The sequence below is a fragment of the Petaurus breviceps genome, unplaced genomic scaffold (assembly GCF_028583685.1).
Source record: "Petaurus breviceps papuanus isolate PSGF00001 unplaced genomic scaffold, PetGlider_PUasm1.0 185, whole genome shotgun sequence".
NCBI lineage: Eukaryota > Metazoa > Chordata > Mammalia > Diprotodontia > Petauridae > Petaurus > Petaurus breviceps.
The window spans coordinates 35,167,683-35,190,092 of NW_027185797.1; the positions used below are offsets into that span (position 1 = coordinate 35,167,683).

General features: G+C 39.8%; 1 protein-coding gene and 1 long non-coding RNA gene across 4 annotated transcripts in view; one reads left to right on the forward strand and one right to left on the reverse strand.

The window, feature by feature from the left end:
- The window catches only part of LOC138161816 (uncharacterized), a 171,501-nt gene that overhangs the window by 114,961 nt on the left and 34,130 nt on the right, over positions 1–22,410 (forward strand). The window contains exon 5 of the long non-coding RNA XR_011168475.1: positions 4,471–4,654. This is a non-coding gene — a long non-coding RNA (uncharacterized lncRNA). The remainder of the gene's footprint in view (positions 1–4,470; positions 4,655–22,410) is intronic.
- The window catches only part of LOC138161815 (histone deacetylase 4-like), a 135,658-nt gene that overhangs the window by 23,712 nt on the left and 89,536 nt on the right, over positions 1–22,410 (reverse strand). For all 3 annotated transcript variants that reach the window (XM_069088762.1, XM_069088761.1, XM_069088760.1), the window contains exon 3: positions 19,776–19,860. In XM_069088762.1, the coding sequence (XP_068944863.1) occupies positions 19,776–19,860 (85 nt within the window). The remainder of the gene's footprint in view (positions 1–19,775; positions 19,861–22,410) is intronic.

Sequence of the window (22,410 nt, forward strand, 5' to 3'; positions counted from 1 at the left end):
GGTGTGTGCATATGTTCTTTCAGGGGGAGGGGGCTATGATGTAGGGAGTCTTCATTGCAAAAAAACACATCAGAGGGATAAAACTGAAGGATCTAGGGCTGTTCTTCTTGCATCTCCAAAGTTATTCTTTCAAAAATTCATACAGAACCCCAGATCAAGCACTGAAGGAAGGGTGGTTCTGACAACATGATGATTTGACTAATCCCATAGAGAAACAGGTTAGCAAAACCCCTGTGGTACAATAGAGAAGAGGGTGGGGGGTGAAGGATCTGGTATGGTGATTGCTGCCTGGGCTAAGATAACATCACAGGTCTTTTAAAGATTTCTTGAAACATGATATCTGGATTATTTCTTTTTGGCCATAGTATTCAGAGAGTTGAATGATAAGTTATTTTTCTCATCAAATCTGTTTACCAAGTCATTTGGTTTTGCTTTTGAATACCTTATATTTTTAATATAAATACCTTTATATTTTTAATATAAATACCTTTATATTTTCTTCTTATTTTCAGATTCTGTATTTTGTTTTGATATTTCTTGTTGCCTCATGGAGTCATTCTATTAATTCTCATTTCTATTTTGTTTCACTCTAGTGCTCTAATTCTATTAATTTTTTAAAATAACACTTATTTAAAGAAATATTCTTTCTTTATTTCTTCTAGGAAGAGGGTGAGTTAGACTCCAAGCTCAGAGAAAGGTATAACTTGCAGCATCTAGTGTAGTCTGCAGAAAAAGAACAAAGGCAGAAATCCAGACCAAAGAGGAGACTACAATTCTGTTGTTTTGAACCAACAGAGTTTTCCAACTGCTTGATAGGAATCAAGTCTACTCAGTAGCTGTCTACTCTTGCAAAGACCCAAACCCAACTAAAAAATTTGTAGAGTGCAGGCCAAGAAGACAGCAATTGGATTTTGCCCTGGACCAGACTATTCTGAGAGCAATGCAGTATCCCAGCCTATTCTTGAAATCCTAGGATAAAATAATAACACCAGCACCCCCAAGAATGCAGCAACAAAATTAGCCCATACCTCCCCTCTAGAAGTGTGACAGATCCCAGCCCTAACATCAAGTATGGAATCAGGAAGTAGGTTGGAAAAATGGGCAAACAAATAACAATGAAGAACACCACCATAGTGAGCTTGGAATCTGAGCCACCCCACTGCTGTTGCTGACTTGTGAACTTCTTCCTTTCTCAGTACATTGCCCAGGATCTCCCTTCCTCAGAATGCAAGTCCCTTGTGCAAATGATCTTTTCACTCTGTCCTGGAGTTTTGACCCAGAACTGGGCAATGGGTAAAAAGCTGCCAGTTGGCATAGGTCCCTGTCATATTGCCCTGGCTCTGGTCAGGTGAAATCCCAAAATGGTATGGGACCTCATTTTGCACTGGTGCAGAGCCTTTTCCAGGGCATTGGATTGCTGCCTAGTTTGTTCCTACCCCAACCCTACTTCCAGTGTCTACAAATCTCCCCATGAATCTCACCATGTCAAATTTAGCTGGACAAATGACTCACTACAACTTTTCATCTAAATTTGTCATCAGGATTTGTCATGGTGCCTTTTCTAGATCTCTTTGGAGGAATGTGTGGAGTAGAACTCACTATATTGCTTCCTACTCCATGATCTTGGCTCTGTCTCTCCACAAAGTTCACCTTAATTGTAAAATCTTTCCTTTTCTCCCTTGTTAATGCTCCCTACCAACAACAACAACAACAACAAAATGAACTTTGTCTATATTTTTATAGACTAATTTAGTGACATGTGGTCTCCTTCTCCTCCAATAGCATCTTGAGAGCTAAGACTGTCCATTTTTGTTTTTGTACTTCCAGCTCCTAGCACAAGGTTTGACAAAAAATGTTTGTTCTTGTTTTTCAGTCATGTCTCACTCTTTGTGACCTCATTTGGGGTTTTCTTGGCAGAGATACTGGATTGGTTTGCCATTTCTTTCTCAAGCCCATTTTACAGATGATGAAACTGAGACAAACAGGGTTAAGTGACTTGCCCAGGATCACACAGCTAGTAATTGTCTGAGGCTAGATTTGGACTCAGGAAGATGAGTCTTCCTGACTCCAGGCCTGCCACTCTGTCCACTGAGCCACCTAGTTGCCCTGGATGAAAAGTGGATTCTTAATAAATCATGACTGATTGCTTGACTAATTGGCACCACTAAGCAACATCTATATCTGAGAGTAGTCTACAAGACCTTAAGGACAGCCAGCCAAGTTTCAGCAAGTTCACATATGAAATGAAAAGATCATATATGGATCCCTTTGGAAGTTCTGCCATGAATAAGAGCACAGGAGAGAGGGAGCTCTCACTCCCATTCCCCAGGGGAGTAGTTGAGAAAGCGTCTGGTTTTCTGCCCTGGGATTATCCACCAGTTGGAGGTCTGCTAGCTAGAGTGAAGAAGATCTTTTGGACTGAATGTGGAAAGTCCTCGCTGGGAGCACTGGCATTATTTATTATACATATTTATAAAACTCTGTGTTAAGTTTTGTACCCTATTACCAATATATTCCAAATAGATATTAAAGTTCATTCCCTTCTTTACAAAACAGGAGAGAATGAAATCAGACATTTTACATGGCTATTTCTGGTATGGTGGTAGGGATTCTTAATAAAACAAAGGATAGGAGTGATGACAAAGGGAAGAATAGATGAATTTTATTGATGATATAGATTAATTATTATTACTACACAAAATTGAAAAACTTTTGATCAAAGAAATGTACCATGATATGAAGGTAAATAGTTGTACCTTTTTTGGGGGGGAGGATTTGTATTCTTTAGTATGAATCTGATAACAATGATTCATTTATCTGTATTTATTCTCTTTATATCATTTGGCATATACTGATATGTGTCCTTTTTGTCTCTTTTATTAGAATGTAATCTCTTTGGGAGCAAGGATAGTTTAATTCTTTGTATTAGTATCTTCAGTTCCTAACAGTGCCTGAAACATAGAAAGTTAATTTAATAAATGCTTGATGATAAATTGCTAAAAAAGTAACATAAATTCATAAGCCCTCGAATCATTTTCTGATACATAAAATATCGATGCATATGAACAAAGAGTTCTCAAAAGAAGAATGGCAAACTATTAACAAATATATGAAAGATATATCGAATCTACTAATAATAGGGGAAATGAAAATCATAACAATTTCGAGGTTCCACCTCATTCTCAGAAAACTTGAAGAGATGACAAAATGTGGGAATAATCAACATTGAAGGGTTTGTAGAAAGACAGGACAACTAATGTTCACTCTTAGTGGAGCTGTGAATTGGTCCAGCCATTCTGGAAAGCAATTTGAAACAACTCAAAGAAAGTGATGAAAATGTCCATATCCTATCATCCAGAGACTCTACTGCTAGGCATATATCCTAAGGGCATAAATAGCTTTTAAAATTGCCCTATCTACATCAAAATATTTATAGCAAAACATTTTTTGTATTAGCAAAGAACTGGAAACCAAGTACAAGTTGTAATGCATGAATATAATGGAATATTGCTATGATGTAAGAATTATATGTGATAAATACAGAGAAGTGTGGAAAGTCTTATGGTAAATGATATAAAGAGCCAGGAAAATGATATACATAATAGTTACAAAAGTGTAAATGGAAAGAACTACAACAAAACAAGTTAAACAAAATGGAATCCATTTCTAATAACCACAGTTGACTTCAATGAAGAAATACAGGAAGTCATTTCCGTCTCTTCCTGGAAGGGTGACAGGGAGGCAGGCTGGAGGTGTGAAACTAAGGGAAATCGTGTTAGTGTTCCTCCATTTGTTAAAGTGTTTTGCTAAATTGTTTTCTCTGCTTTTTATTTGTTATAAAGGATGGCTGAGAGAGAGGTAGAGGTACATATGAAAAAACAAAACATATACATGAAAATTCATTGACAAAAGTTTTACATCTTGTGTCCTTAAGTTAGAGATATATCAACACTGTACAGTCAATGACATAAAAATGGGAGAATTCCTCTTAGATTGGAGGAAATGAAGAAACTGATCAACCTCATTGCTAGACTATGAAAAGCAATCTGGGGCCCACCTTTGTGGGGAAAAGCCAAAGTAGTGTCACAGTAGAGGTCACTGATTCTCAAAAATACCCAGGTTGTTAAGACTTTCTTTCAGGATGATGGGTCAAAGACACAATATCTGGGGTGGTGCACAAGTCACAACGTATTCCTGGCCCTTTTATGAATGGGCTCAGGAATTCCTGCAGAGCCCCTAATATGTTTTAAGATGTACAAGCACATTCCTCCCACTAACACTCTGAAACATCTTTTTTGATGCAATCATGACCTCATTTTCCTGGCAAGTCTCAAAAATGTGATGGACTTCCTCCTGATGGCAGTATAGTATGGTGGAAAGGGAAGTGAATTGGGAGGTAAAAAACCAGGACTTGAATCTTCTGTCCATTCTCCTCTGTGGGAATTTATAACAATTGCTTCCCTGCTCTAGGTCTGAGTTGACATCTCGTCTGCAAAATGTAGCCACTAGACCAAAGGACTTTGCAGGTCTCTTCAAGCCTCCAAGCATGTGAGATGATAACGATGATGATGATAATGAAGAGGAGGAGGAGCAAGAGGAGAAGGAGGATCTTCTGGCTTCAAGTCCATCCGTCCTATCTTCCACCACATTCAAGGTAGCACTCCTCCTCCGGCACATTTCAAACAAGACTCACCCTAGCTAAATTTGAAGGATTTGTCACGTGCCAGGAATATCCCTATGGAACCAATGTTTAGAATGTTTCTTTCTTTAGTTATCTCTCACAATTGCCAAGATATGGTCACAAAGGGTGGGGATGGATCTGGAGTTTCTCTTTTTCCCCCTCCCCAAACAAGAGAATGAAAATTCCTCTACAGCAGGGATAGTTGTTTTTGTCTTTGTATTCCAACACTTATCTCTAGGTGAACTGGATTGGCCACAGCAATTAAAGCCCTGCTTTCCCCCAAATCTGGCTTTCACTTACCTTTGCATTATTATTCCAACACTCACCACATGCCAACTCAAGTGAAAAAGAACTTTTTCTCACTATGTTCCATATGTGTCATTCTCTCTCTCATCACCTTTCCTGTACACAGACTGTTCTCCATTGCAGCCAGGAACATACTCCATCCTCATCTTACTCTTTGACCCCTAGCTTCCTTCCAAGCAGAGCACAGGTTCCAAGGGGGTTTTCCTGATCCTCCCAGACAAAAGTTCTGCCCTTGAGACATGTGGACTTCACAGCCCTGAGCAGCTCACTTCACCTCTGTGTGGCCTACAACTATGGTAATACCCTTAAGACTGAACACTACAGATGAGGTGGCAATCTGCATCTGGGAAAGGAGCTCTGACGTATCACTGAAAGGACTTGGAATTTTGGCAGGATGTGGGAAGGCCTCCATGGTCCTTTGCCTCTCCTGTGACCCTGTAATTGCAGCAAGGCAGCTTCTGGCTCTTGGTGCCATACTGTTGCCCATGACTCTCCAATTGTCATCGTATGATTACAGTGGGGAAGGAAAAGAGGACTTTTTCTCTCTCCAGTTTTCATGGCAACATTACCCACATGTCAACCGGTGCAAGAAGCTGGTCCCTGGCTTCCTTTGCCCGTTTTCCATTTGTTCTTTTCTGATCTTAAGTGAATTAGCATATCATAGTGCATGTGTCAAAGACTGAAGAGGTCTTTGTGAGTTTTAAAGGTCTTGTGGTCCCACTAGAATTCAGATCTAAATGTAGTCAGTATGTAAGGCAATAGGTGTGGGGGGGGGAGGGGTGTGGAGAGAAGGGATTCTCTCAGCAATTATTTCCATATTCTTGGAAATATTGATCACTAATAAGACTAGGACTGGCCTAGACATAGCTGTTTCACCAGAAGAGTTTTAAAGATAGTGCTGTGCTGAGGTGAAAAGTAAAATGTTTACTTAGCAGTATTTTAAATTGTTTTTGTTCTAATGAGATTAAGAATTAGTGTTCTCTAGAATAATAGAGCAGTAGTTGCAAGTTAAATCACTAAATCCTGTTTAATTTTTTTTCTATTGACATGCACTTATGATTTTTCTCTGTTTAACATTCCCTTTGTAAGAAGGAAGAAATTACCTATGCTATATGTCATTCATAGTCTAAATTGTGTAGCCCTTGTACCTCCTCTTTGTGGAGTCCTATAAAATTAAGACTTAAGCAATTTCTCCTCAGGACAATAGGATGGGTATCTTAAGGAGCTAAAGATTAGGAGACAGGGTGGAGTCAAGATGTTGCAGTAGAAATAGGACTTCTGCTCAGGCTCCCACTTCCACTTCCTCCAATTCAAGTAAAAAATGACTCTAAACAAACTTTTGAGCTACAGAACCCACAAAATGACAGAGAGAAGCTAACCTGCTGCTGAAGACAGCCTGGTGGGCTGGCAGGAATCGGCCAGCAAAGCACTCTGGGAGCCAAGCCCAATCCCAATTGAGCCTGAGGTTTTACCCTCAGGGTGGCTACAACCAGCCACCAACTGGAGGGACTTCAGAGCAGCAGCAGCTGTGGCAGTTTCGAGAATTATCAACCCATAGTTGATAAGGATAAAGTGAGAGGTCAGTGCAGTGTGGACTTTGAGACCTGCGAGTTCAGGAGTTCGGTCTGGCCTTTGCCCCCCGGGGTGAGAAGTGGCTGAACAGCCACTGCCACATGCCTGTTTCAGAGCTCTGGGCCTGCAGATTGTAGGGGGAACAAGCTACCAGTCTGAGGGGTAATGGCTCTTGCTGTAACCTGCTTGGATATGGATCACTGTCTGGGGTGGAGATCCTGGGGCGAGTAACCAGCGTGCCAGAGCAGGTGGAGGCTTCAGAGAGGGCAGCCAACTAATAGCTCCAGTAGCTGAGAAAAACCCAGAAATTGGGACAAAGTTCCCACTCTGATAGCAGAGTTCTACTGTGGCAAAAAGCTCAGAAGTCAAGTAATTGAGTAGCAACATGAACAAGTGAGGGAAGCAAGGCAAGCAGAGTGGTGTGACTTTGCATTCCTTTTGGGGGGACAAAAAATATCAAAGCATGAAACAGGAAGACAGCAAAGTCATAACTCCTACACCAAAACCTTCCAACAAAAGAATAAGCTGCTTACAGGCCATAGAGAAGCTTAAGAAGCATTTTGAAAACCAGATAAAAGTAGTGGAGAAAAAATTGGGAAGAGAAATGAGAATGATACAGGAAAATTATGAAATGAGAGTCAACAACCTGACTGAAGAAAATAACACATTAAAAAATAGACTAACTCAAATGGCAAAAGAGGCTAAAAAAGCCCATGAGAAGAAGAATGCCTTAAAAAGCCAAATTTGCCATATGGAATAAGAATCTCAAAAGCTCACTGAAGAGAATCATTCCTTCAGAATTAGATTGCAGCAAATGCAAGCTAGTGACTTTATGAGAAATCAAGATACTATTAAACAGATCCAAACAAATGAAAAAATAGAAGGTAATGTGAAATATCTCATTTGAAAAGCCACTGACCTGGAAAATAGATCTAGGAGAGATAATTTAAAACTTATTGGACTACCTGAAAGCCATGATCAAAAAAAAACCTAGAAATCATCCTTCAAGAAATTCTCAAGGAAAATTGTAGAACCAGAGGGCAAAATAGAGGTTGAAAGAATCCACTGATCACCTCCTGAAAAAGATTCCCCCCCCCCAAAAAAAAAACCTCCTAGGAATATTATAGGCAGGTTCTGGAGTTCCTAGGTCAAGGGGAAAATAGTCCAAGGAGACAGGAAGAAGCAATTTGAATATTATGGAAACACAATCAGGATAACTCATGATCTGCCAGCTTCTACACTGAGGGATTGAAAGTCTTGGAATATGATATTCTGGAGGTAAAAGGAGATGGGATTAAAACCAAGAATCACCTACTCAGCAAAACTGAGTATCATGTTTCAGGGGAAAATATACTCATTCAATGGAATAGAGGACTTTCAAGCATTCCTTATGAAAAAAAAACAGAGTTGAATAGAAAAATGTGACATTCAGATACAAGAAGCAAGAGAAGCATGAAAAGGTAAACTGGGAAAAGAAATCATAAGGAACTTATCAGAGTTGAACTACTTACATTCTTAAATGGAAAAACAATAATTGTAACTTACGAAAATTTTCTCAGTATGAGAATAGTTGAAGGGAATAGAAACGTATAATGTGTTTATGTGTGTATATATATGTATGTATACATACATATATATGTCTATATAGGAGGGTATATGTGTATATGAATACATATGTGAGTGTGTATATATCTGTACAGGTATACATAGACAGAGGGCACAGGACCAATTGAATAGGAAGGGATGATATTTAAAGGTGAAATTAAAAGATAAAAGAGGAATATAATAAGAGGAGATGGGGAGAGACAGAATGGGGTAAATTATCTCATATAGAAGAGGCAAGGGAAAACTACAATGGAGGGGAAGAACAGGAACATAAAAGGGAACTAGTCAACCTTATTCTCATTGAATTGGACTTAGGGAGGGAATGACATACACACTAAATAGGGTATCTCACCCTACAGGAGAGTAGGGGAAAAAGTGATGAGAGGTGGGATGATGGAAGGGAGGGCAGGCTGTAGGACATCAAAGTTGGAAACACCCACTTTTTTAAAGGGACAGAATCAAAGTAGAGAATAGGACAAGTGGGGGTGGGATAGGATGGAGGGAAATATAGTCAGTCTTTTAAAATATATCCACTATGGAAATGTTTTGCATAACTACACATGTACAACCTATATTGAATTGCTTATCTTCCCAGTAAGGGTGGGTAATGAGGGAGGTAGGGAAAGAATCTGGAATTCCAAGGTTTAAAATCAAATGTTTAAAATATATTATTATTATTTTACATGTAACCGAGAAATAAGTTATACAGGCACTGGGGCATAGAGATCCACTGTGCCCTACTGGAAAGTCAGAGGGGGAATGGGGGAAGATATGGGAAAGAGCAGATTGGGGGAGGGGATATTCAGTGAGATTGCTGTTTTGGGGTGGTGGTAGGGGAAAAATGGGGGAAAAATTTGTAACTCAAAATTTTGTGGAAATGAATGATGTAAACTAAAAAAAATTTAAAAAGAAAGAAAAAGAGTAGGAGACAAGGCAAGTTCCCCTTGGACTAAATCTGGCCCAGACCCAATGCCTGGGTACCGAAAAGTCACAGTCAGTATCCTGAGCCCCTCTGGTGGCCCAGCAGCACTTCTGTCAATGCTAGATCTGTCTTGATGAAATAATAAGTCTAAATGAAAAAAGGACTTCACCTATATTAATCTGTAAGTGTGCTATAGCTCTCCAATTGAGCACAAGTCCTTTGAAATCAGGAATTGTTTTGCATTTTTGGCACCCAGAAACAGGACCTGGCACATAGTAGCTACCTCATAAATGGTTATTGAATTGAAAGTGAATGTTATCTATCCCGAAAATAATTGTTCCAGAGGAGGAATGCTTCATGAACTCTATCCAACCTATAGTCAAAAAATCATTTCATACTTTGAACTCTGGCCTGGCTACAAGTCTCTCTGAATGATGCAAAACTTTGGGGTCTACAGTATAATAAGCACTTGGTAAGCATATGGGTCAGTGAAAATGAATCATTTGAAGACTGGCTCCCTTTCAAATGCATGCAATCCATAGCTAGGAAATCGTACAGAACATGGAATTTGACATGGATTCTGGCAGATGCTCCATGAACGAGGCAGATATTTTGATATGGATAATGAATTTAGACTCTCTAGTCCCTAGGTATTAAGGACAAATACATTTGGAATAAGGGCATTCCAGTACTTCTGGGATCAAGGAAGGCTGCAAAATGTATCCAGCTCCTACCCCATAATTTATGGATTGTGTGAGGTGGGATTTACCATGTAGAAACAGATGGCCAAGAAGTTCTTATTTGTTGGGATGCAACTTATCCTCTCAGCCCACATGAGAAATGAACTATGTTTTAATATTGATGTTCCCAATGGGTCCTAACCATGAAATAAAATATTAACATCCTGCCCCATAATGCTCCTCAATAAATCAATTAACATTTATTAAGTGCCTACTATGTGCCATATATTGTGCTAAGTACTGGCGATAAAAAAGAGGCAAAAGACAGTTCTTGCCTTCAAGGAACGTACAATGACTGGCATAAGAGCTATCTTAGGAATCCCATCATTACTCCTGCCATTATACTCTATCTTTATTCCTGGTACCCTGAACAATACATTTTTCCATCTTTTAGTACTTTTCTCAGATGTATATTTAACCACTGTTGACATATAGTGAAATTGTTCTTATTGATGTGGATTTTTGATAGAAAAAGGAGACAGAGGGGCGGCCAGGTAGCACAGTGAGTAAGAGCACCAGCTCCAGTGTCAGGATGACCTGGGGATCCAATCCTGGGCTCAGACACTTAGCACCTACCCAGAAATACCTGGCCGTGTAACCTTGAGCAAGTTACTTAACCCCAATTGCTTAGGGGCAACCAGGTGCCTCAGCAAGTAAGAGCACTGGCTCCAGTGTCAGGATGACCTGGGGATCAAATCTGGGCTCAGATACTCAGCACCACACCCAGAAATAACTGGCCATGTAACCTTGAGCAAGTTATTTAACCCCGATTGCTTTAAAAAAAAAAAAAGAAAAGAAAAAGGAGACAGGAGTGGAATTCATTAAGCATTTACTATGTAAAGGCACAGTAAAAGCACAGTATATGCTAAGGACAAGAGCGATGCTGTGTCCTTCACCCTTTCCCAGCACACTTTTCATTTCTCCTCCTACATTCTTACATTTTGAAAGATTTCCACGCCATTTAGGCATGGCTGATATTGTAATGGGGGCATCCACATGAGCTCATACAACAATATGTCAACATAGACATAATGTAGATATATGGTTGAGCGATGTAGATTTCTTTTCAGAAACAGAGAGTACAGACTAACAGGTCTTTAAAGAGCCCAAACATTTTGCAAGGGAATGATTGAAACTGTGAAATAGATGTCTATAGGTTGTAAAACGTAGAACCAACTAGTCACCTGAAGAGGCAAATAAAGTGGCCAGAATTATACACCAGAAGAAGACTACTCTCTTCCATAAACTAAAATCTAAAACCCAAATTCAAGAAATAAAGCATATTATAATGGTAACATCTGCTCAGATCAAACTCTTGCCTACAGTGGCTCAAACCTAACATTCCTCCCCCTTTAAAAATGTAAGAATAATGCCTTTGATACACATCACCACACAGAGAACTCATAGTCTCTGATATACATGGAATGAAAATTCTCAAAATATCTACATGTAAGCACAAAATCAAAACCACGTGAGAGCAGAATGAAGAGAATATTCCTTGTATTTCTGCTTGCTACTAGAGTTGTTGCAAAGATGTTTTTAGGGAGTCACCTCCAGAGGATGAGCCCACATCCAAACGCTTTTATTCAACTACAAAAAGAAAGTTTTGTAACCACCTGTCCAGTAATCCACTGAATATTCCTCATGAAAGAAGAGGGGTGAGATAGTGATTTGTCCCAAGACTATTTCCATTGGAACATCATTAAATACCATTTAGAAACAATAGGAATAATGTCAAGGATAATACTTTTCTGAATCTGTGGTTACAGTGGGATTGGGAAATTCTGGTGTGGGAACTTCTACAATTCAGATTGCCAATTGATCTTAAAGTAATAATCTCCAAGATTTGTTGAGGGCATTGAGAGATTAAGTGACTTGTTCAGGGTACACAGACAGAGGTGGGACTTAGATCCAGGCCTTTCTTACTCCAAAACCACTGCACCTCTCTGTCCATTATGCCTTGCCACCACAACTCCTCTGCCTCTTCTTTTTCCTCCCTTTTATCATCATCATCATCACCATCATCTTCTTTTTCTTCTTCTTCCTCCTCCTCCTCCTTTCTCTTTTTCTTCCTCCTTCTCTTTCTTTTCCTCCTCCTTCCCCTTCTTGCCCTATTTCTGTGCTTCCTATGCACTGTTTTAAGCCCTTCAACTGTGACTAGGATACTTAACTAGTCCTTGCTCTACAGGAGCTTGTGTCCCAACAGGGAAGATGAGGCATGTGGAACATTTCATCTGCAAGTTAGAGTCACATAGAAATGTCCAGTGGACCTTAAGGTACAGCAACAAAGTACAAAATGATGCCTCTTATTTAATGCTATTTATTTGTTTGTTATTAATGTAATGCAAGGTCTCATAGCTGGTAAGTGGCAGACGCAGGGCTAGAATCCATATTCTACTCTACCACAATGCCTCTAATATACAAAAAGGAAATGGTGCTAGGCAATGTGGGGAAATAAAGGGAAAACTAAAAAATGGCTCAGTCCTAATTTCTCCCTCCTGAAAGATAATCAGGGTCTGCTTTGACTCCTAAGCCAATCTTAAATGCAGGTGAACTGATGTGTGAGTATGAATAATGAGTCCCTAATGATTATTCTATCTATGGACTTGGAAATGACCCAGAATGAGTAACAGGGCCTGCTGGGCCAGAAGAAAGGAATGTCCAGGCTCCTGGTTGTGCTGCTAGTCTGTGTCCTTTGGGACAGGGTTGGCTGGTAAAGCTGATGGAGAGGGGCCAGGCTGTTATGAGGTTGGGTTTGTTGTTATTGTTGTTGGTTTGTTTTGGGGGTGTTGGTATGGGTTGTGCTCAACTCTGCTGAGGAGTAAGCAGCTGGCTTCCAAATCCCCAGAGCTTGTCATGTCTGGTTGAAGGAGATTGGACTTTGAGGATGAATGACAGTTATTATCTTTACAAGGAACTCAACTTCCATTTCTCAGTCTCTCCCTCCCCCTACCCAAGAAGGGAACATTTACATTCGACGGGGAGAAAATCCAGATTGTTTCTAAGCAGGAAGGAATTTGTATACATTTCTGCTTGGGGAAAATTGTCCAATATTCTTACCTTATGGGAATACAGGCAGAGTTGAAAGGGTTGTTTCCCCAGGCAGGCATGCAGCATGGACCACATAAATCATCCCAGGAGCCTTGCCCAGCTCCATGCCTCCAAACTGAGATAGATACAAACTCCTTTTCTCTTTCTTCCCCCCTTTCCTCCCTCCCTTTCTGCCTTTCCTTTCCTCTTTTCTCTCTATTCTACTCCCTACTTTCCTCTTTCCTGATATGTCTTTGTCTCCTCAATTTTACTTTGAAGAGGAATCATGTTGTGCTAGAATCGATATCATATCAAGGACCTGTGGGGTTGAAGTTTGTCTCTGGAGCTGACTATTTGTGGAATCATGGGTTGATCTTTCTGAGCCTTCATTTTCTTATCCTTATAATAGTTTACTGATTCAAAGCAACAATTCTAAAACCCTAAAGGCCAATTCCCTTGCTTTGTAGATAAAGTAACTGAGGTGAAGAAAAGCTAAAGGCTTAGTCTTCCATAACATGTGTGAACAGGTTCCAGAGCTGGGATTCCAACACCAGTCTTCCGAATCTGAACCCAGCTCTTCTTCTACGGGTAAGAAGGAGTGTTCCCATTTATTGAGCAAACATGTTTTCTATATATGAACTCTCATCATCTCATTTATCTTAATACCTGTAGAAGCTGTCATCCAATCAACTAGTATTTTTAAAGCACCTACTAGGTGTGCTAAACCCTGGGATCCAAAGAAAGGCAAAAAGTGGTCTCTGACCCCAAAGAACTTTCTGTCTGATGAGAGAACCAAGATGCGAACAACTGCGAGTAAAAAGGAAAAGACAGGATGAGTCCCAGAGTCAGCAGAAGCAAGGCGCTAGCAAGGAAGAGTCTGACCAGATTCAAATGAGATCGCATGCAAAGAAGACTTCGGAACCTTGAAGGCGCTAACTCAATGCTAATCATCAGATTGTAAGTGAACGGATTGGTATTTATTAAGTCCTTATGTTTTAGACATTGGATTAAGTGCTGAGGTTTCAAAGAAAAAACAAAACCAGTCCTTACCCTCAGAGAACACATATTCTCATATATATATATATATATATATATATATATATATGTATATTATACATCAACATATATCCATATGGAATGGAAAGAAATGAAACAGGATGTAATGGAAGGGAAAATATGTATGAAGTTCTTACTATGAGCCAAGCACTGTGCTGCGCAGTGGGGATACACACAGTGAAGAGACTTCTTGTGCTCTGAAAGTGTTCCCATTCTAATTGGAGCAGTAAAGCATGGTGGAGGGCTTGAGTGCATGGTCAGCCCATGGCAAATGAAGAGAGAAGGTTGCATTTAAACAGGGAAAATAGAAGGGCAAATGGTAAGGTCAGAGACCTCAGGGATTAATGGCAGGGCAGATATTCTCCTACCAAGAAAGTAATGAGTCCAAGTGTTAGAGTGAAATGGGGCTCTGGGATTCTTCCAACAGAATCAGGTATATGGGTGTGAGCATTCAGCTGACAGTGGGTGCCTTGTGTCCTGGTTGGAAGTGCACAATGGGATAATGAAGGTTGTGTTGGAAAAAGAAAAGACTGGTAACTTCCTTTGGTGCCAGTAGATAATGCTGGTCCAACTTGAGTCCACTAGTTGGTGGGATGAAGAGGGGTTGGTTTTATTAGATTCCTGTTTCAAACTGGATGGTTGACTAGGAAAGCAGCAAAATCAATCAATCGGAGTAGTTTCTTAAGAACTTTCCGTGCACTAGTCTCTGTATTAGGTGCTGGTGGTACAAAGAAGAAAGCAAAAGCACCACAGTTCTCAAGGAGTTACATTCTAATGGGAATTAAGAGAGAAATTGAAAGAATGAATACATATTGATGTAGCAAAAAATCATGCACATATTTCTGGGTGAGGAGTATTAATTAACTGAACACTATATACTGAGGTGTTAAGCTGATCAAGGTACAAACAAGTAGTTTTGATTTAATTAAAGTCCAATCTCAATTAACCAAAATGCTTGGTGGAAAGTGTGTCTTCCATCTAATTTTTAATTTTCTGGTTAGCTCTAGGTGAAGACAAAAAACTTTGAAATTGAATATCTTCCCTGAATTAGTATATAGACTCACCTAAGGTCCCACATTAAACTAGTGGGAGACTCAGGATTCAATCCCAGATCTTCTGATCAAATCCAGCCCTCAGTGGACCCCTCAAGAATCTAGGGGCCTTAGAGGTCACCTAGTTCAACTTCTTCATTTTATAAACAAGGAAGGTGGGGCCCATAGTGGTCAACGGACTTGACTAAAGTCACACATGCAGTAATTGTTAGAAGTGAGATTTAGACTAACATCCTGCAGCGACAAAGTTAAAAAAAATTAGTCTACCATGCTGCCTGGCAAATGCCTTGGGCCAGAATCTAGGAGTTTATCAGAGTTAAAAATAACAAACCTCTACTCTAAGCCTCATTCTCTAACCACACCATTTCCTGGCCCCTGATCCCCACTTCTTCTTGAGTGCTCAAAACATGCACAGTACAATCAGTGCTCTGGTTAGGAATATGGATTAATTGGAAGTTCTAAATAAATTTGTATTTTTTCTGTGTGGTTGGTTTTTAGTGCCTAAATACAGAGGACAACACTGGTTTTTATTGGGATCCCAAGGTGGGATAGTGAAATGATTTTTTTTTTGTCCAGGGTCAACTTGTGTTTAAAATCACTCCTTGAGAAATAAGGGCCTTCTTGCCTTGGTGTATGTTGTTAGGGGTGAGCTTCTCTTTGTCCCAGCTTCTTTGGATTTGGGTAGAATATCTGACTGCACAGCCCCTACAGAGACAAACCATCACTGAAGTAAAGTAGGGAAAGGTTTCATACCCATCATTAGCCCCTGCAGTCCTTTGTTCTATCACTGAGAGCTCAACTCCTCATACATACATATATTTTTGGAACATGGATCTTAGAGCCCTTAATTAATCATGTGTTTGAAAAAAAAGGAAGCTCTTGATCTTGTGGTCAGACCCTGGGTCTTAAACAAATATCAAAAAGAAAATCTGCCTCGGAAACCTGGTATGTCTGGGGATTCTCTCCATCTCAAGAATATCTGGAATGATGTGCTTCCCTCTAGCATTCCCATCAAGGTAAGCCTAATACAACCCAAGAAAATTTTTCATTTTTCTATGAAATATTAACAAGCAATCAGGTTTACCAACCTGATAAGACTCCCAGGTGCATAGGTACCTGTATATGACTGTGGACAAAATATGAATAGCTATTACATGTTTTATGAATTTCTATCTCCCAGCTTAGTAGAAAAAGAAGCTGCTCCCCAAAGTAATTCCTGATTAATAACTTGAAAATTATATACTACATGAATTTTGGGAAGAAGCTAGAACCTGAATTTTCCCATTTTTCCTGTCTGGCTTGACTTAGGTCAGATCCTGGAGCCTTACTGCCTGATTCGAAATAGGGTCACGTTAGACAAGCTAAGAAGCCACTAAGGAAGTAGCAAATACAGGAAAATGATAGTTCCATGGTCACTACTTACTTCTCCTCCTTGTGCTTTATGACCCCCTGAACACTGCTACCTGTAGGCTCATAAAAAATAGGTTTAGTTGATAACCATACAATGACTTGGATTCCTCTTCATTTCCTTTTATGGTCTCCTTACCTCAGCTAAGCTTAGAAATAGAAAAGGGTCTGAAGGAAAAGGGTGATGTTGCCATAGGGCTCCTGAGCACAGGCAGCTGCCAGGCAAGGGGCCAATGCTAATGAGGGACTCAGGCACCTGCATACCCTCAGCTGGGGGGCTCCCCCCTCCAACAAAAACTTACATACAGCCTGTCAGCACCTCACTGTGTGCCTGGGGACTCAGCTCTCTGAGAACCCCACTGAATGGTTCCCACATGCTTTGGGGCCTGCCTCAGCACATTCTCATAGTTTTCAGATAGCATGAAAGAACCCTTCAGAACCCAGCTGGAGATGGGGTGTAGAGCTGAAACAGGAACACCTCCCCAGACTTAAAGAGGCATAGGATGGGGGGATATGTGTGTGGGGGTGGAGGACTCATTGTGAAAGGAAAACTTCTGGTAAACAAAGTATAACTTCAGCAGCCAGAGCCAAAGCATTAAGAGTTGGTCTTAAAGAATTAATAACAAATCATAAATCCTACACACTTTAATTGGAAGATGATGGCGTTCCATGGAAAGAAGATTGGTTTTAGAAGCAGAAGACCTGACTTTAGCCATCCTCCACGCCCCTCAGTTATTAGTATGCTCTTGGGAAAGTCCCTAAGTCTTCATTCACTCGTCTATAAAATGGTAATTTTGCACTATTTGGCCTCTAAGGTTCTTTCCCCTTCTAGATTGATAATACTATGAATTCATTTTTGAAGGTCAAATCATACTCTTTCACTTTGAAAACACATACAGAAAGTTTTTCCTGATTCCCTCAACTGCTGACATCCTCCCTACCACCCAAATATTTCTTTCAATATATTTGGTATTTAGTTATTGACATCTATCTTGTCTCCCCCAAAAGGATGTAAGCTCCTTGAGGAGAGGGAGTATTTGACTTTTGTCTTTGTCTTTTGGCTACCACCTAGGCCACTGCTTGGCATACATTTGGTACTCAATGAACACTTTCTGCTTGGTTTGATCCACCTTGGTTTGAAATGCAAGGAAATAAAAAGAGAGCATGACAGCACAGTGCAGAATTTGCGACTGGGGTCCTGGGTTCCAGTCTCAGTTTAGCTTGTTCCTCATGGGATCTGCTAGATCACTGACCTTCTCTCAGCCCCTGTTTTCTCATCTTTAGAATAATGATCCTGAATGAAATTATCTTCAAGCTCCCTCCACCTCAGATTTCTGGCTATAAGAACAGATTTTAAAATTCAGTAGTAAATGGAAACAAAAATGAATAAGAATAGTAAGCATTGATATAGCTCTTATGACATGCCAGGCACTGTGCTAAACACTCAATAATTATGATCTCCCTTGATCCTCAAAATAACTCTGAGAAGTAAGCATTGTTTGTGCCCATTTTATAGTTGAGGAAACTGAGGCAGGGGCTAAGTGACTTGTAGAAGGTTCCACAAATAGTGTCTAAGGCTGGATGCGAACTCGGGGCTTTGGCCAAGCACTCTACCCACTGAGCCATCTACTGCCTTAGGTTAGGTAGGAGATGGAATGGACGGAGTTATATCTGACTTCCAGATCCACGACACTTAGTTGGGTGGTGGGTAAATGTGTTTGTTTGTTTTGGCGTCACCTTCCCCATCAGCCCTGGGAATGAGTCCATAATGACCATAAGACTGAGGCTCCAAGGAGAGCTGAGTGTTCAGACATGAAAAGTCCATCAAACTAGGATAGGAGGTGGGAGACCCATGTTCTCAGCCCTACTTTGACATTAACTAAATTTAATTCATGAAGACTGTACTGTGTGCAGAGCACTAGGATGGCCTTTGAGGATCTCCACAATTTCAATGTACCACAGTACCTGCCTTCCTGGAACTTCCCATGTGACAGATAACATCCATATACTTCTTTCTGTAGCGTAAGATTTAGAACTCCAACATCACAGCTTTTGAGCTTACTAACTTCTTCCAAATCAAAATTGCATTATTTTTGGAGACAGGGCAATAGCAAAGTAAAAGAGATGGGTATCAGACAGAAAAGGGGACCTGAAAATTCTCATTTCTGATATGTTGGGGTAACTGAGAGAAAATTGTTCATTTTTTTTTGGTCTTACACAACACATCTGGTGTACTCTGATGGTAAGCTTAATGATAGAATTAAGTCAGTAAATGTTAATAAATAATAATACAATTATGAATAAAACAATAAATTATTCATAAAGACTACTAGGAGGCAGACTGAAAAGAATGCTGGATTTGGAGTCAGGAAGACTTGAGTTCAAATCTCTCCTCAAACACTTTCTAGCTGACAGATCTTGATCAAGTTATCTTTGCCTCAGTTTTCTAATTCATGTAGGAAATGCGGCTAATAATGGCACCCACCTTTCAGAGCTATGAGAATAATCGCTAGCATTTACAGAATAATCCATGGTTGGCAATTTCTTTACTTGTTCGTCCTTTTTAAAAGAACTTATCATTGACAATCTTACACATTAATAACTAATAACAATTAGTCATTACTTTTAGCAATGCCCAGCACACAGATATACATACATATGCATATATACATACAAATATAATGCCCTATGGTGTGCAAATTGCTTTGCATGCTAATTCTTTGTGACTATTGATCATTTGAAAATATTTCTCATTCGTAGTAGCTAATAACAAGAAGCAATTGTGGTTAACAACAGCTGGCATTCATATAGTGCCTTAAGGTTTGCAAAATGTTCACATAGGTTATCTCCTCAATCCTTATGGGAAGACAAGGCCAAGAGTCACCCAGGAAAGGTATGCGCCAATAGGTCATGGTCTGAATTATTGGAGTCAATGCCCACATTGATGAGATCAGAGCTCCGCTGGAGTCTGGAAGTTATGAATGCATGATAACTGATGGCTGGTATTCAGTAATGTGAGAAGATAAATGATTTACTCTTCATAATGGTCAGGCCATTTTAAAGATAGACCATTTCTATTTTCCCCTCATTCTTCCATGTAATAAAATGCTTCAGTGGTAGGAGTGGAAAATGGAAGGATTTGGAACATCAGGAAAAGAAGATGCTAAGTGTAATATTTGAGGGATGGGGCTGGGGCTGGCAATGGCATCAAGTAAGAGACTGCCAAGCAAAGAACCCAGGAATCAATTTAGATATAAATCTAAAACAGCCTTCAAAAATCACAATGGCAGCCCACCCTAATCCCTGGGCTCTAGTTCTCTGTGTGAGTTTAAATAGCTGTACCTGGTATTATTGGGGGGACAGAGAGAGGGACTTAAAACCACCAATGAACTCCGAAGACATACTTTGAATTTCCGTGGTCTTTTGTAGAGAAGCAATGGCATTTCTATTTGGAGTTTGGTTCAGAATATCTTCTGGGACAGGATCCAGCTGCAAGAAGAGAAGGAAAAATATATGAGCAGCACAATATTAGGAATGTACCACAAAGCTCATGGAGTGAGAGAGCCAGGGGAAGCAGGAGAATCCTCAGGAAAAACTCCACTGAGAACCAACTTGTGTTTTACCAGTATTAGTTCTACAAATGAAGCTCCTGTTTTATCTCCCCATTTGTAGCCATGTAATTGAATTCCGAGGGGCTTATATATTGGCTTCAGGGCTAATCTATGGAGTCTTGGGAGCAGGTGCATGTCTGTGTATTATTCATTTTTTAAAATGTTAGTTATTCGTGTCATTTCTGTAGGTTCTTCACAGACAGAATTTCATTGCATCTGTATACACAGCTGGGCACTCGAAACACAAACCTTCAGTGACATCCTAGTTGAACTGGGTTGTCTGTTCTGTTACCTTTACTTTCCAAGGGTCTAAACATCTTTCTTACACATGCAGACACTTTATAGTGGAAAGCTGTAAAACATGGCTGCTTGTGCTGGGCATTCAGCATACAGAATCTGGACCCAAATCCATTATGCTATTCTCAGGCCCTCTCCATGGTCTTCTTCTTCTTTTTTTTTAAGCAATTATGGTTAAGTAACTTGCTCAAGGTTACACGGCCAGGTGTTTCTGGGTGGGTGCTAAGTGTCTGAGCCCAGATTCGATCCTAAGTCATCCCAACTCTGGGGCTGGTGCTCTTACTCACTGTGCTACCTGGCTGCCCCATATCCATAGTCTTCTATATCTTTATCTCCAACCTCCTTTCCACCTCTGGATCTAAAAACAGTGTTCAAACCAATACCACCATTCCTAGGAAAGACATGACCATTTTCCTAGAGCTCCAATCATGATCTCTTTCATTTCTTTGTATAAAAGGCTCTTTTCTATCTAATGTTCCTCTTTATATGTTGTCTTTCCTTATTGGGAAATCAGATCTTTGTGTGCAGGGATTGTCTTGCTTCTTTGTATTTGCATCCCACTTCTGGAAAAGTCAACACTTAATAAGTACTTCTCATTCATTCACTAACACCAAATGAAAATGGAAGGAAAGAAATAGAACAAAACCAGAGTAAATGTGTGAGAATTGCATTTGGCTTCCTCTGTATTTTAATTATTAAATTTTTAACTCATCTATAATAACCAGTCTTGAACTTGCCCCAGCTGATCTTTGTAGGGGGGCTGAAAAGAGATTTGTCCTGCAGAGGAATGTAACTCTTGGCTTGAAGGGCCAATTAACTGCATGAGATTTCTTCCTCATTGGTAGAGATCAATGCCTTGAGCCTGCATGAGGGCAGGCCAGAATCAGTGAAAGAAGGAGAAAAGTGAGACCCTGGGGTCTTCTAGACTCAAGCATCAAAAAAAGAAAATCATAAGTGCAACTTTTCTTCAGGGCTCTGGACAGAGAAAGACTCTGGGAACAAAGTAGCATGTAAAACTTTGATTATGTTCCTATCTCTAGTTTGCTACATGAGAGATTTTGGGAAATTTCCTTTTCAGTGGGATCTAGAACTTTCTCTCTTGATGAATTGAGTTACCTCACTCCCAAATAGAAGTGCTCCTTTACTCTGTATTCTCTGGTATATAGTCTCTTTTGTTTACGTTCTCTGATCTTTGTTTTGATGTGTGTGTGTTTGTGTGAGTGTGTGTAGCACTTTGCATAATTTATGTACCATACAAGAAAAACAGCACTGGTGGAGAGGTAGAGTATTTGACTTAGAGTGAAGAACATTTAGGTTTAAATCCTGCCTCTGACACTGGAGTGTGTGAATATGTTCAAGAAATCTAAATTCTCTGAGAGTCAGGCAACTTCCTAAGAATGATATGAGAACTTGGATTTGAAGGTTGTTTCTTCTACTTGCTATCCATGTGACCTTGGCCAAGTCATTGCCTCTCTGGATCTTTTTCCTAACTTGTAAAATGAAGATGTTGAACTAGAGACCTCGAAGGCCCTTTCAAGCTCTAAATGCATTACTCTCTTCTTTATTCTATTAGGCATGGGTAGAGATCTGCATTTGTAGATAGTTTCCCACTAAAGAAATCCAAGATCCTTGAGGTATTTATATAGTTGGAGTTTTAAGGTTCTCCAAATGTTTTCTTCATAAGTGCTTTGTGAAATTCTTAATATTTCAAATATTATTACCACCATTCTACAGACAAGGAAACTGTGGCTCTGAGTAATGAAGGACTTTTCCCTGATTATGTAGCCAACAAATATTGGAGCTGGAATTTAACCCCAGATCTTCTCACTCCAAGTCCAACATTTTTGACCACCTTATGCTGCCATTCAATTCAATCATTTTAATGCTTCTCCCCTAATTCCTTTGGATTTCTTTTGTATTATTTATGCTTGCTTTATTTATTTATTTATTTACTTACTTATCTATCTATCTGTCTGTCTGTCTGTCTGTCTATCTATCATCTGTCTATCTATGTATCATATGTCTATCTATCATCTGTCTACCATCTATCTATCTATCTATCTGTCTGTCTGTCTGTCTATCTATCTATCTATCTATCTATCTATCTATCTATCTATCTATCTATCTATCT